This window comes from Arctopsyche grandis, chromosome 12 (assembly GCF_051622035.1).
Source record: "Arctopsyche grandis isolate Sample6627 chromosome 12, ASM5162203v2, whole genome shotgun sequence".
In the NCBI taxonomy this organism is placed as follows: domain Eukaryota; kingdom Metazoa; phylum Arthropoda; class Insecta; order Trichoptera; family Hydropsychidae; genus Arctopsyche; species Arctopsyche grandis.
Genome location: NC_135366.1, coordinates 25,267,298 through 25,281,790, shown reverse-complemented (window position 1 = coordinate 25,281,790; position 14,493 = coordinate 25,267,298). Strand labels below are relative to the sequence as shown.

The 14,493-nt window shown below is 36.3% G+C and overlaps 2 protein-coding genes across 3 annotated transcripts in view; both read right to left on the bottom strand.

Moving 5' to 3' along the window:
* LOC143919646 (uncharacterized) overlaps window positions 1-9,664 on the bottom strand; it is a 31,923-nt gene extending 22,259 nt beyond the window's left edge. The window contains exon 1 of one of the 2 annotated variants that reach the window (XM_077442066.1): window positions 9,091-9,664. In XM_077442066.1, the coding sequence (XP_077298192.1) occupies window positions 9,091-9,151 (61 nt within the window). In that variant the 5' untranslated portion in view covers window positions 9,152-9,664. The remainder of the gene's footprint in view (window positions 1-9,090) is intronic. The other variant, XM_077442065.1, reaches the window with a different exon arrangement.
* A 1,306-nt stretch (window positions 9,665-10,970) lies between these two features.
* On the bottom strand, window positions 10,971-14,103 carry LOC143919817 (uncharacterized). The gene is made up of 2 exons (XM_077442355.1): window positions 13,989-14,103; window positions 10,971-13,611 (listed from the first exon to the last, which is right to left on the bottom strand). The coding sequence occupies exon 2, from the start codon at window positions 13,542-13,544 to the stop codon at window positions 11,259-11,261; it is 2,286 nt and encodes a 761-aa protein (XP_077298481.1). The 5' UTR covers window positions 13,545-13,611; window positions 13,989-14,103; the 3' UTR covers window positions 10,971-11,258.
* Between the last annotated feature and the right edge of the window lie 390 nt (window positions 14,104-14,493).

The following is a 14,493-nucleotide window of genomic DNA, read 5'->3' as shown; positions in this document are numbered from 1 at the left end:
GTTGGCCTTTTACTTGGATCCTCCACCCACCCCTACGCAACAATATTCTCATATTCCAAAAGCTATCCGACTTTTTATGTAATTGCTGCAGCTGTGCCTGAATGTGATATTTTCCACCTCAGTGAGCATAGGTTATCAGTAGAGGTAGGATAGTCACAGTGCTATCCATTGTTCGGCAAACCTTTAACAATGCATTTACAACCTTTGAACAATACACGGCCCCCTCAGGCTCCGGTGACTAGTTATCAGAGATTATTTTAACCTATTTGTCTGGTAGCCTGCGCTCATCATTACTTTAATAATTGGATATGATATATGAATGGAATTTTGATCATCTCTCTCCCATTTGGGCCTCGCAGGGATTTGTGGGTGGTTTTTATATGCTGTGCTACCTGTAGATGCAACAATGGTCCAAATTGGGACTTAAATAAATACATATAAATATATTTAACTTAAATAAAACTTTGACGTAGTTCATCAAATGGTCCCTTGAATACAAAGATTCACAAGACAATCAACGGAATTAGTCCGATTCACTTTTATTTGAATTTAATGTACGAGGTATCATAACAGCCTCTACTTTTATAACTCGTGCCAAGCAAATGTCATACATAATCCGCAAAAATAAAAATACACCGTTTCAACAGTATTCAAAGAAAGAAAGCAAAAAAGGTTTTTCTACGAAGTTGACATTAGCAAAAACCCTCTGCCCCGATCTTTATCCGATGACTAGTCAGATAAACGGACAATTTCGCACATGGCTTTCTCGCACACGAAAATCGTTGCCTCGAAAATCTGGAATATCTGGAAATCGAATCCTAGTTAGTGTGATAGTTCGCGTTTTGACTCTCGGTGGTTGGAATTTACGAGTGCCAGATATGCTGAGATCCAGATTTTAGTGACGTATGCGAGATCGTCATGTGCGAAATAGTCACCGAACTGTCTAGTCATAAGCAGTCTTAGGCGGTTTGTATTTCGCACAAAAAATGGTTCACTATTAATATCAATTTCTATTGGCGGTCTATTTTAATTTGAAAAGCATCCTTCTAAAACCTATATTTGGTCATAAGCAAAGAGCGGACCCAGAGCGCGCCGTTCATTGTTCAATTGTTGTAAATGCATTGTTAAAGGTTCGCCGAACCTTTTTTTTGCACTTTGCTTCGTAAATAGAGCCAAACCGCCCCAATTCCTGGAAAAAGCAAGGTATCTATCCGCGCTCTAGTCATAAGTCAGCTAATACTTCGTAGTAAAAGTAGTAGACTGGTATGCATTATATACATAAATTAGAATTCAAAAAGAATGTCAAACCAAAAATACATATTAAATCGAAATTGACATTTACATAGATGGAAAAGAATCCGGTTTTTTCCGTAAAATGTACGATTTTAAAATTCAAATTACACCATCGATTGAGACATGTGACTTTCGATGTGTGATTTCGAAAATTTAACAACCAAAACCTATCCGTACATAAACATAATATATATGTAGGATTCAATTCGTGAAGGGACAAGCGGTAAGGTATAAGATAAGTCGACTGATTACACAGTATATGTATGTATGTACTCAGCTAACAACCCATACTGAGAATAAAACTCAAAATTCCCTAAAACGTGATCTACAATATAAATAGGTACCCAAGATGATTCAGTTACATTAGTGGCAAACTCTGATAGAAAAAAATCGACTTGGAAACACAAATATCCAAGTCTGATCAGCAGAATTAAAGATTAGCACCGGAATGAACCGGGTAACCTCTCGGTGCTCAACATAAACGCAACCACCGATCCATACTGCTGGATATATTTATTTTTTTTATACCTGGAAGTCCTAACAGGTAACCCCAATGCGTCTCCCTGGCCATAAACATTATACATTTGATACATTTGTAGATAATATTATACATATCAATTAACATCTATGGTCAAATATGTAAATTTGCAGCATTTTATACAATTCAGCAAAATCCGAGATTGCTGAAAACTCGAGATTTGCGAGAAAATGGGTAAGGTTGCCAATTTGTTGGAACCGTGTCAATGAAAATCAGATAAATTGGCAAACTCTGACAGGAAACGATCGACCTGGAGTCACAAATCGAAGGTCTGGCCAGCAGAAACCACGAAATGTCTCCTACATGACACTGGAGAAGTTTAATCAAACGAACTCGTTTAAATCGGAATCTTGTGACAGATCGGTACGATGACAGCTCCCTTTCCATATGCCTCTTTCTACCACCCATTGGTAACCAATTGAAACAGTGTTAAAAGCTATTTATATTATTATTACAAGCCTATTATATGTTTTACTTCGATATCGATTCAGTATCTATTCCTACAGTCTTCCGATCGTTTTTCTACTTTGCCATTTTGCGGTCAACGATGGAAATTTAAATCATTTCTGATAGTTCGATGATGAAAAATAATCGTAATAGACAAGTTTAAAATATGCTAAAATCTTGATCATCTTGACGTCTAATGGTAAGTTGCCGTATTTATTTGCCTTTTCGCCACCCTTTCCCTTTGTATGTAATGAATAAAGGCTGTAAAATAAATATGTATGTAATGATGTAGAGGCTGCCCAAGCAAGTAATATATTTAATTACATTAGTTTAAGCCGGGTTCATAATTTTGATTGAAATCCTTATCATTGAAATCTTTTTGATTGAAATCCTATTTGGAAATCATGAAATCCCACACATTTTATATATTTATAGTTTACTAGCTGGACCCGGCATGCGTTGCAATGCCACACTAACGCATGCAATTCCCGTTCCCGTTTCCTTTCCCATTTGTGGGAGAAATGCAAGCAGCGAACACATTTAAAATGATTGCGTTGCAATGACACTCATTCCCATTTTTTCCATTTCCGTTCCCGTTTTTGGGCGATTTTTTTTTCACAGTAATCTTCCCGGATATGCATACAACAATTCCATCGTAATCGGTTCAGTGGTTTAGGAGCCTATTAGAGACACACAGACATTCATTTTTATATACATACATATATGTATGTATGTAGAAGACAAATATTTTCGTACATTTATTATTGAAATAATGTTTGACCCTTTGCCCGCGTCACCAAATTTAGCGAACATGCCCTGTACGCGGCTGCTTTTTTGCGGATTTTGTTATCGCGTTTTCGACTATAAATATAGGTTGTAATATTTTATAAATTATTTTTGCCTATAATGAATTTTTTTTTGACTACTGCCATCTATTGAATTCGGTAAAGTATATATTTCGTAATATTTTCAACCAAGTTATAAAATTTTAACACAATTTTAGACGGCTCTTATACAGGTTGGAACTTCCAAGACATCTATGCGTGTCTCACGCGCTGAGGGCATGTTCGCTAGGACATGTATAGTAGTCGTACGCGGTGGAAAGGTTAAATTGTCTTTTTATTTTATTTTATAATTATTTTTTTATATCTTAGTACATTTAATACATATATATATATATATATATATATATATATATATATATATATATATATATATATATATATATATATATATATATATATAGCCAGCAGCGTGGCTCGGTCGTTAAGCTTCTGCTTAACACTGAGAGGCGCCGAGTTCGATCCCTTGAGCTGACCTCGATTGAAAAGAATTTTTCTGAGTATATCTGTAATGCTGCTGGTCAGACCAGGATTTGTGACTCCTGGTTGATCGTTTCCTATCAGAGTTTGCCAATTTTCTCTGATTTCATTGTTGAAACGATTCCCGATTAAAAATTGGCTAAAAATCCTTCCTACCCACTATATCACCACTATTTGAGTATGATTAATGTAAATATTACAATAAAAAAATGTATGTACAATTCATAGATGTCTCGTTAATTGTCGAGTTTAAGTCAGTGTCTCGTAATTTAGCGACTTATGTATATAATAAAAAATGCTGTATTGTTTGTAATTTGGCCAGGAAGGCGCATTGGGGTTTACCTGTAATGCCTTCCTAGTATGAAATAAAATAAATAAATATATATATATATATATATATATATATATATATATATATATATATATATATATATATATATATATATATATATACGTTTTTATATACAAAATATAGAAGAGGCTTGTTTTTAAAAAAAAACAAGCCTCTTAATTTTTTTTAATAAAATTTTATTTTCACTTTCATTTACTCTTATGTCATATAAACTTGATATGACAAACTTTTAAACTTTATATTCCTTTTTTAATTCACTTGATAAGCCGCAGCTATAAATATCTTAAGCTCTAAATTACCCCTTGACATTTAACGGGTAGCTTTGGAAAAATTGTGAATATGCAGTCGTTAAACTTACTCAACTCGTCTCAAACGAGCACTGCACATTTGCGTTACTAGCAAAACGAGGACTAATCTTCAGAATGCCAACAAAAGTGGGTCAAGCCTTAGAAAACGACGAAGAGCGTCAATCTAATGCGAAATTACACTCGTTTGAAAGTCGAAAGTGCTAATTAGTATCAAATCGAAGATGATACGCCTCCAAATTGAAAGAATAGGCAAATGAGTCTGCGTGAAAAATCAAGGAGAATCATCCTGAGATTTGGTGACTTCTGTCAACCGGAATCGTATCTTTGTTCACCGGTCAGAGTTGGCCAATCGAAATGTGGAAATCGAAATAGTACACGGGCGATTTCGAATGCATTTCACAATGAGTGAGGAATTTGGATATTAAAGTCGAAATTACGACGTGTTGATGGACAATTTTGACCCGTATTTTTGGGGTTTCGGTGTTGCGACCGTGCCCTACATGGTGGCCAACCGGTTTCACACACAATCAATCGGAAGTGGAATACAAACCCATCATCGTCTGACTAGAAGGCGAAAAAAAAAAACAAGTTCTAAAATACTACGCTTCGATATTGCGAAAGCAATCCAATATGGGGATAAGAAATATTGAGAAACCTATAATAGACAACAATTTCTCAGAAATCGACAAAAGGCATATGCGTTTGAAGTTTGAGCCAAACGGGTACTATACGATGTAACCGCTTAGCTGCCCGAAGCGCCTTAACCCTTTGGCTGCTACGAGGTTTTTCAATGTCCAAGCGAAAAATGCTAACATTTGTAATTATTTTGAAAAAAAATAAATATAATATTTTTTTTTACATACTTACTTCGCCGAACGCTCGTAATTTTTATAATACTTTATATACATTTTTAAGAAGCAGTGCTCTCTCTTTCTGTCTTGCTTTTACATGCGTGCGTGCGAAAGAGATACCTACATATATACACTAAATAAGTTTTGACGATTGTTTTCCGACGCTCTATTTTTTTCAACAATCTATTTTTAGACATCGATGAATCCTTACAACATGCGATATATTCGAAACAGGTAGCGGTCTTTCTCTCTTTCTTTCTTGGTTTTAATTGTGTACGTGTGAGCGAGACACACAAGGATGCGAAGTTTCTAATAATCAAATAATTTTTCAACATGTATCATAAACATTTTGTTTGCATTTCAGTTGCATTTGATTGATTGCACGAATTCGTGACGTCTCGTGACCTATATAATTGAAAGCGGATTTCTAATGTTTTTTGCCATTTATTTTAACTCTGCAAAATGATATCGGACAGTGAAAGTGATGAAAGCGAAATAATAGCTCCTCGCCGAGGAACTCGACAAATCAGCAGCTCTACTGATTCTGAAAATTAATTTATCGACAATAATCAATTCCCAAGTAATAACTCCTTATATGACATTGACAACGAACCCGAAATTTACTTTGATGATGAACCCGAAATTGAAGAGCTTTTATTTAAAAAATTGATAAATATTTATAAAGCATGATTGAAAAATAAATATAAATACGTATATAAAAAAAATGTTTCTTGCCACTGATGCGCTGGCGACTCAAAGAAAGTATTGAAATACGACAATTAATGACAACAACAACGATCGTCGTAGCAATCTTCGCCTATTTCAAAACAACGATTTATCGTTGTTGTAGCAGTCAAAGGGTTAAGGCGCAAACTGCCGTATGAATTGTACGCCCAGCGCGTCGGCTGGGCGTCTAAGCGGTTAAAAAAACTACCAAGAACTTGAGCGTGACTACATATACGATGACTATTTTGAAATGCGTACAAAATATTTGGCAAATTTATCATTAGGTACTTTTCATAATAGAATAGTTAACAGCAGATTATACTAGAGTTTGAACTGTTTTAACTAAAGGGGGGATAGGAAGCGTGCTTTTTCCAGGAATCAGGGCGTTTTGGGTCTATTTACAAAGCTAGAGTGCAAAAAAAAGGTTCTTCATAAAATTGAACAAAGCACAGCAACAATTAACAATGAACGGCACGCTTCCGGTCTGATCTCTAATTTTAACAGTTCAACTAGGTAGCCTGTGAAGTTAAGTAGGGGCGGTAGAAAGGCGCGTTTGAACAGCCAGCTGTCATCATGTCGATCTGAGAGACATCCTTTTTTACTATTATTATATACATATGTATGCCAGCTGTATGGCTCAGTGGTAGCGTGTATGTTTAGCACCAAGTGATTATTGGGTTCGATCACGCTATATTTGTGACTTCAAGTCGATCGTTTCTTATCAGAGTTTGCCAATTTTATGTGATCATTATTGAAAAGGTTCCTCAAAATTCGCAAAAAATCATCTTTCCTGTTGTCACAAATCTTCTGTATTTATGGTATGTGCAATTTGTAAAAAATATGTACAAATCTAAAATCCATAGATGTCTCAATAAAATGTAATAAAAACGCAATAATATGTAATAAAAATGCTGCATTGTTTTTAATTAATTGTTTAGGAAGGCGCATTGGGGTCTTCCTGTCAAGCCTTCCTGGTATATATCTATGTAAAAAATAAAATATATACCAGGAAGGCCTAACAGGTTAACCCCGATGCGCCTTCCTGGCCAATTACAAACATTGCAGCATTTTATTACACAAATCGTTGAATTACGAAACACTGAAAACTCGAAATTAACGAAACATCTATGAATTTTAACTCGTACATAAATTTTATTGTACATTAATCATACTCAAATAGTGGTGACATAGTAGGTCGGAAGGTTTTTAGCCAATTTAATCGAGGAACCGTTTCAACAATGAAATCAGACAAATCGACAAACTCTGATAGGAAACGATCGACCTGGAGTCACAAATATCCAAGTCTGACCAGCAGCATTACAGATATACTCGGGATATTGTTTTTTCAATCGAGGTCAACTCACGGGATCGAAGACGTTTTACTAGTGTTTTACATCTGACGCTGACCCCACCCGTTCCAACTCACTCAATATCAGGAGCACATGCCAAACGCTCCAGTTCCCTGCGCCTTCTTGACACGATCGGTCGTCACGCCACATCCCTATGCATAACGTATACTCCTGGTATTCTAAAAGTTGTTTTTTTGAAATCTCGATACTTGTAGATGCACTCGCACATACATACAAACATCGCATCCGTTTTTATATAGTATATAGTATATTATCAATATTATACAAAAACAAATTTTATATATATATATAAGGACGCTATTCTGTGGACGTGTGTTTTATATATAAGATTTTATACTACAGTATTCGTGTAGTGACCGGTTTTTTTGTTGTTATTGTTAAATGAAAGCAATTATCAAGATCAAGATTAAACTTCATAGATTGATTTAATAGGAATTTAACAGTATGTTGCAGTTTAAATAGTCAAATAAAAAGAATTCCCACATCTGCCCCGGTATATACTGTGTATGACCTCAACAGGATAATTGTACATTTGTATATAAATATTGCACAACCATTTAAACTTTTTTAACATTCTTTTGACGCTGTTTAGAAAAAATATTAGACTCATGCAATGACTCGTTCAAATATCAATACTTTTATTACACATTTCATATACATATAAGCAGTCGGTACTTAATATATGTATGCAAATGCTAAATAACTGGTCAAATTGAAAATGTTCAGAAGCCATTGAAAGTGAGAGGTTTTATCGCTTTATGAAGAAACCACTGGATAAATAAACAAGTAAAAAATGTGCCCACATACAAATCAATACGAAGATTATTAGATAAAAGGGAACAATGGAAGTAATTAATTTACAGATTAAACATTGTCGACATATCATTATATCATTATAATCAATTACAATGTCCAAACCTACCAATTTGAAAACATAGATAATTACTCTACCCTTTACATTATTGCAATGCAATTAAAACTTTAATAGACGTTATTATAATGGAGATGCTAATGTGACCGAGAAGAGACAAACACGGTTTCCTATTTATGACACAGTTTGCAAACATTGTTCATTATGTACATTTAAACATTGTTTTGATTGAAGATTAACCTATTGTCTCGAGTAATCGTAAAAAATTATCAATGCTACAGTTCACTGATAAGTTATATTAATATACTGGAGATATTTGATGCTGCAATGGCAATTTTGTAGTAATATTGGAAACATGAAACAGTTCGAGCAAATGAAATGATTATGATAATTGCAATTCTACAAAGGATCTACCCACATATATAAGAATGAGTGTTTGAATGCAAATCTACAGTTTTCAATTTAATATTATCAAATTCAATATATATATTTTAGTAGGAGTAAAAACTTTTTTTTAATTTTTTTTTTTTTGGACCAAGCAACGCCGGATAAATACATTTATTCAAATGTAATTTATTTTCTTCTATTCAAGTTCATTCAAAATTCATGTTATTCCTATATAAATACAAAATTATTATTTATTATACAAGTACAAAGTACGGCTTATCGTAGGATGGAAATAAGCCAAAAATTAAAATACATCACAAGGACATGTAGAGGCACTTAATTTCGTTTAAAATATGGAGAAATCGACTACATATGTATATATGTAATACACGAACAGGCGTGTAATTAAAACACATGCATGCATACTGATCTGATATTGACAAAGCGTATTGTTTGTGGTGTTTAGTATGAGATTCGATTGGTGCGAAGGTCGGCCATCACATCACACATCACACATCACACATGACACATGACACAGTGGAAAGTGAGTCGATGGGGTAGACGCCCCTTGGCGAGGGGTGGCGGGGTGGGGTGAGGTGGGGGTGGGTGGGTGGGTGGGGCTGACCTGTCTTCGGCAGACCGCGAATGACGTTGACGGCCGCCTGGAACATTCGTTCGGTGGACATGATGAGGCCTGTCGTTCTCTTCCTGTCTGTCACTAACACTGACGAAACAACTGGAGAACGACACGACACAACACGACCGCAAACGATGACGGCCGGCGCCGCACTGACAGGCGAGAGGCGAATCTCGCTTGACAGCGACCAGCGCCGAGGCCAGCGTGATCGCTTCGCTGAAACACTCTTGCCAACTTAACTTTATTCGTTGCTGCCAATCGCTTTCGATGTGACTCGCTCTCAATTTGTGCTCCTTGGGCCGATATTGTTCTTATTTTGGGGACTAACAACGAAAAATACGAACACAATATTTTATTTTTCCTTTTTGTTGTTTTCAGTTTTTGTGTATTGGAGTTATGGGGAGCAGGCGATCGACTGAAAGGCGGTGTTTGGCTTCAGGAAATAATGGTTTATTCGTTCCGGTACAGCGAGTATGGGAGACGAGAGAGGTGTTGTCGGTTGCGACGTCCGAAGGGAAGAGAAAGCTTCCCGTGACTCGCTGACAGCCATCGGGGTGAAAACACCTCCGTTTACGGCCAGTGCCCCTGGGGCTGCCACAATACTCCCCCCTTAGTATTAACATACAAGTATTGAAAAAAATAGCGTATATATACAAGTATTGCAAAAAAAATAATGATAATACAGGGATATGTATTGGTACCATATAAGCTGCAGTCGTGCACTCAGATATTCCTGCGCCACGAACAGGTTTCCAGCCCCCGTATCAAGGACCTTTCGAAGTGATAAAAATAAACGGCAGCATCTGGACCATTGAACGTGTCAATGGATCGAATTAAGCCAGCTTACCTAGAACTGACGCTATCACGTCGGGATCACCAGTCATGGGGAGCAAGCGATTGATTAAAAGGCGGTGTTTGACTTCAGGAAATAATGGTGTATTCGTTCCGATACAGCGAGTGTTGGAGACGAGAGAGGTGTTGTCGGTTACGAGGTCCGAAGGAAGAGAAAGTTTCCCGTGACGCGTGATCCCCATCGGGGCGAAAACACCTCTGTTTACAGGGTTCGGTGATTACTAGTCAAATGTGAACCGGTCACAGGATAACCGGTCGCTCTAGATCGGTCACACGTGATCACCCGTCACACTAAAACTGGTCACACGTGATCACCCGTCACACTAAAACTGGTCACGAGAAAATTGGTCACTCCCTAAAATCGGTCAATCAGTTTTCTCGTGACCAGTTTTAGTGTGACGGGTGATAACGTGTGACCGATCTAGAGCGACCGGTTGTCCTGTGACTGGTTCACATATGACTAGTAGTCCGTTTACCGTTTACAACCAGTGCCTCCGGGTTTGCCACAGAATATGGAAGTCAGAGAAATGTTATAATAATAGAAGTGGCTTTAGGCGTTATATTGCTGTCAAGTGAGGATTGTCCAGACATTCCTAAATAATTTTAGCATCAGTCATATTTGATGCATGGTGCACGACGAATGTCCGGTAAAATATTCTCTGTTTGTTTATATTACTTGCAAGATGGGCAAGTGCATCGTTAAAAATTGCACAATGCATTCAAAAACACACAATAAACAACATGGGATACATTTTTATAAGGACCGGGCCGCACCGTGCGACTTGGTTGACCAGACCAATGCATGCAGGTAAATGGGACATGCCAACCCCGTCAACTTGTTTGTCGCACACATTTCCATACATTTTTTCGTGTCGCGCAACTAGTCGGCCGACAAAGTTGCACGGTGCGGCCCAGCCCTAAGTAAATTGATCCAATTGTATTCTGTGCGTTGTAGCGTATTTATAGACGATTATTTTTTAGGTAGAATGTGTTAAATAAAATTAAGTGTTTTATATGTATGTATGTTTATATAAAATGTGTGTTATTTATGTATTATCTGGCCACAGTGATATATTGGGGTAACCTGTGAAGACACTGTGGCATATGTGTATTAAAATAAAACAAAAATATAAAAATAATTAAACAATACAAAGTAATTCAACAGTCTTTATATTGTTATACAACACATGAACTTAAACTTAAATATAACATCTAAAAATAAGTACTGCATTCATAATAGCAAAAAATACGCACTGTATATACAAAAGTATAATACAACTGATGAATTGATTCAAGTAAAAAAATTATTCCGATTTTTTAACACGTAATATATCATGAAGAGACTTTTCAATGATAGATGCATAATCGAATCTTTGTACTTTAGTACAAGATTTCTTTTTGAAAAGGTTTTGCTGCGCCGGAAAGAGATGAGCTAGCGGATTTACATTCACTAAAATTCTATCACCATTTTCGGTGCACTTAGGAGATACTTCCGCAACGGGATGTTGATATTTGCTGATTTCAGCAATAGATTGGTTCGTATTGTGTTCGACGGGTGTGGTTTTGATGAACGTTTTCCTTTTGGTAGCCGCCTCTTCTCGAGTTATCCTCTTGACGATGACTTTCGGCGACGGACTTTCAATAGGCCGTCTGAATAGCCGTGGCGAAGATTGCATATAAGATGATGACGGTGGGATGGTGTCCAGACTATCACGAATTACTTCAACGCTACGGGCATTTTTGACGTATCTTCTGTTTTCAGTAGAATCTTTCAGCACCAAGCAAGCGCTTTGTTCAGCATCAAATATTACAATACTATCGTCGTTTAATGGATCCATATCGGAGTCGTCGCTTTCGACAGACGGTCTTCTGATCGATAGGAAACTTTTGAAACATTGTTTTTTGTGCTTTTTCATATTCTCATCTGTATCACATTTGACGCCACAAATACACACCCTCTTATCATTCACGAAGTGATCTTTTACGTGAAGGTCAAGCTTTATTTTAGTTCGGAAGTGCATGGAGCATAGATAGCATTTGAACATTTGGAATGTTTGTTTATAATGCAGTGATAAATGACTCTTTGCAGAATTTTTCTTTAAATTCACTCCACAAACATCGCATTTGATGGTCTCTCCTGCTTTTCCTTTGCTTTTAGCGCTATCTTTGGGAGTCTTGGGTGATTTAGGTACGTCCTTTACTTTGACAGGAACTAAGACATCTTCCATTGGAATTACGGACTCCGAATTCTCTTTCATCATATCGTCTGTTTTTGCCGATTCTAAGATGTCTAAAATATCATCATTGAATACGATGAAATTTTTATCGTCCAATCTGTTATTCATGCTAGTAATTATATTGAGAATGTCATCTTCGTCGCTTTTTTCAGCATTGAAACAATCTGTGTCTAAGCTTATCTCTTCCAGATTGCTCGAGTCTAAGTCTATGAAATCGTCCGTATTGACGTCGAGGAATCTAGTCTCCGGGAAACAGCTGTCCAGTGAGCTATTGTTGATGTCAAATTCAATGCTTTGGTTCTGAGCATTGGTCGGTATCAAAACCGTGCCATAAACAATAGAAAATTCTTCATCGAAACGAATGTTTCCGGTGTTTTCATGAATGCTTTTGATATGAAGAGAAAATTCCTGTCGTTTGCTAAAGGATTGGTTACAGTACAAGCAAACGAATGGCTTTTCCATCTTGTGGATTTTTCTGAAGTGGGTAAACAGCATGGTCGGTACTAAGTACCTCTTCTGGCAATATTTGCAAGCGTACTTCTTTTTCTTTTCATTTTGATCGTGCACGGCTACGTGCTTTGCCAAACTTTCGCCGTTCACAAACAATTTGCCGCAATATTTGCACTGCAAAAATTTCAAAATCGATCGATTTTCATTATTCTGCAAAACATCTGTATCGGTTGAACTTGCATCGGCCTCTTTGCAATTCTTACAATTGGAAACTTTCTCCTTGGTGTGTGTTAAGCGATGTCGGTCAAGACTCAATTGCACCTTGAACGACTTTGAACACAAATCACACGGAAATGTGTTTTCAAAACCTATATATTCGTTACTGTGCGTCGGCAATACTACGCTATGGATATTATCATGTTCTAAGAGTAGCCCTTTGTCGTCTCTATCGTTGCCGTGTTTAATCTCGTGGTCTATTAATCTGGATCGATTGAAAAATGCTTGCGGACACACCGAGCATTTGTAGACATTTTCCTTGCGAGTGATGTGTTTGCTCCTGTGCTCGCCCAAGAGGGATTTGTCGAAGAATGAAATACGGCACAGGTCGCACGTTTCCAGCTGCTGTTTGTGTTTTTTCCAGATGTGTTGGTTCAGTCTCACTTTCGAATTGTATGCTTTGTGACAGAAGTGGCAGTCGACGCTGAAATACACCTCGTCTAGTAGCTCGCAAGACTCGCCAACGTCGACGAAATTCAATTCGTTATATAATTGGTTGACTATGTCGGTCTGAGGTTTCTCTCCAGCATCGTCTTTGGTGGTTTTCTTTTTTGATTTGTTCTTACTGATTTTGTTTTTCGGTCCTTTTTTGTTGTTATTTTTCTGTTTGATTTTCATTTTATTCATCAAAAATTCATTTTATATTGAGATTCGTTGCGATACAAATTTCATTGATGATTCAGCTTAAATTTACCTGAAATAGCACACATATTAAATAAAAATATTTCATTAAAATTTTAATATTATACTTAAAAATAATATTAAATTATATTTTTTTCAACAAAGAAAATTGTCTTTAAAAAAATAAAAAATATTTGACGTTTGACAGATACATTAACCCAAATTACAAAATTTGACATATTTAACAGATTTTTTTGTTTTTATTGCTACTCGTTACATTTTGAACAAAGTTTTATTAATTTTATACGAAATACTTGGCCGAAGGACAAAACAATCAATGATCTATACCGAAATCATACCGATTTCATTGTATACAATAATAGTCTTTAAGAATGTTTTTCTACTGAACATTCTAAAGGCCAAAATAGAATGAAATGATAGTTCACTTACGCTAATATGATTGATTTATATTAATCATCCATAGTAAACGCTGTTCTTATACGCTAACGTCAACGACACGACATTGACATATTGCAGATGCGCAGAACTTAGCAGACCGAATCACGGCCATAGTACATTTGACGTTTCGCTATATTGACTTTCTCTTATCGCTTATTATTTTGGGTTTAAGAATATTAAACAATTTAATATTGATTCAGAAATAAATATAATTTTATAAAACTAAGATATATAATTATATCAAGATAAAACAAACAACGGGTAGGTGCAGGGAAATGATTGAAAAAGGAAGGAAGACAAAAATGACAATGGATCTTCTTCATAGAAGTAGAATGCATAGAATGGTCATTGCTAACAAAAGTATCGTTTAAAAGAGAGAGACGGAAAGTTAGAAGAGAGACGAAGTTTAGCAAACAATGAACAAACTCTTTGTAGCAACTTTTTTGGAGGCTGAGAGCGATTCTATGCATTCTACTTCTATGATCTTCTTACTTAG

What these genes read in the sequence shown, in the direction of transcription:
- LOC143919817 (XM_077442355.1), bottom strand. Translation starts at nt 13,544, where the DNA reads ATGAATAAAATGAAAATCAAACAGAAAAATAACAACAAAAAAGGACCG.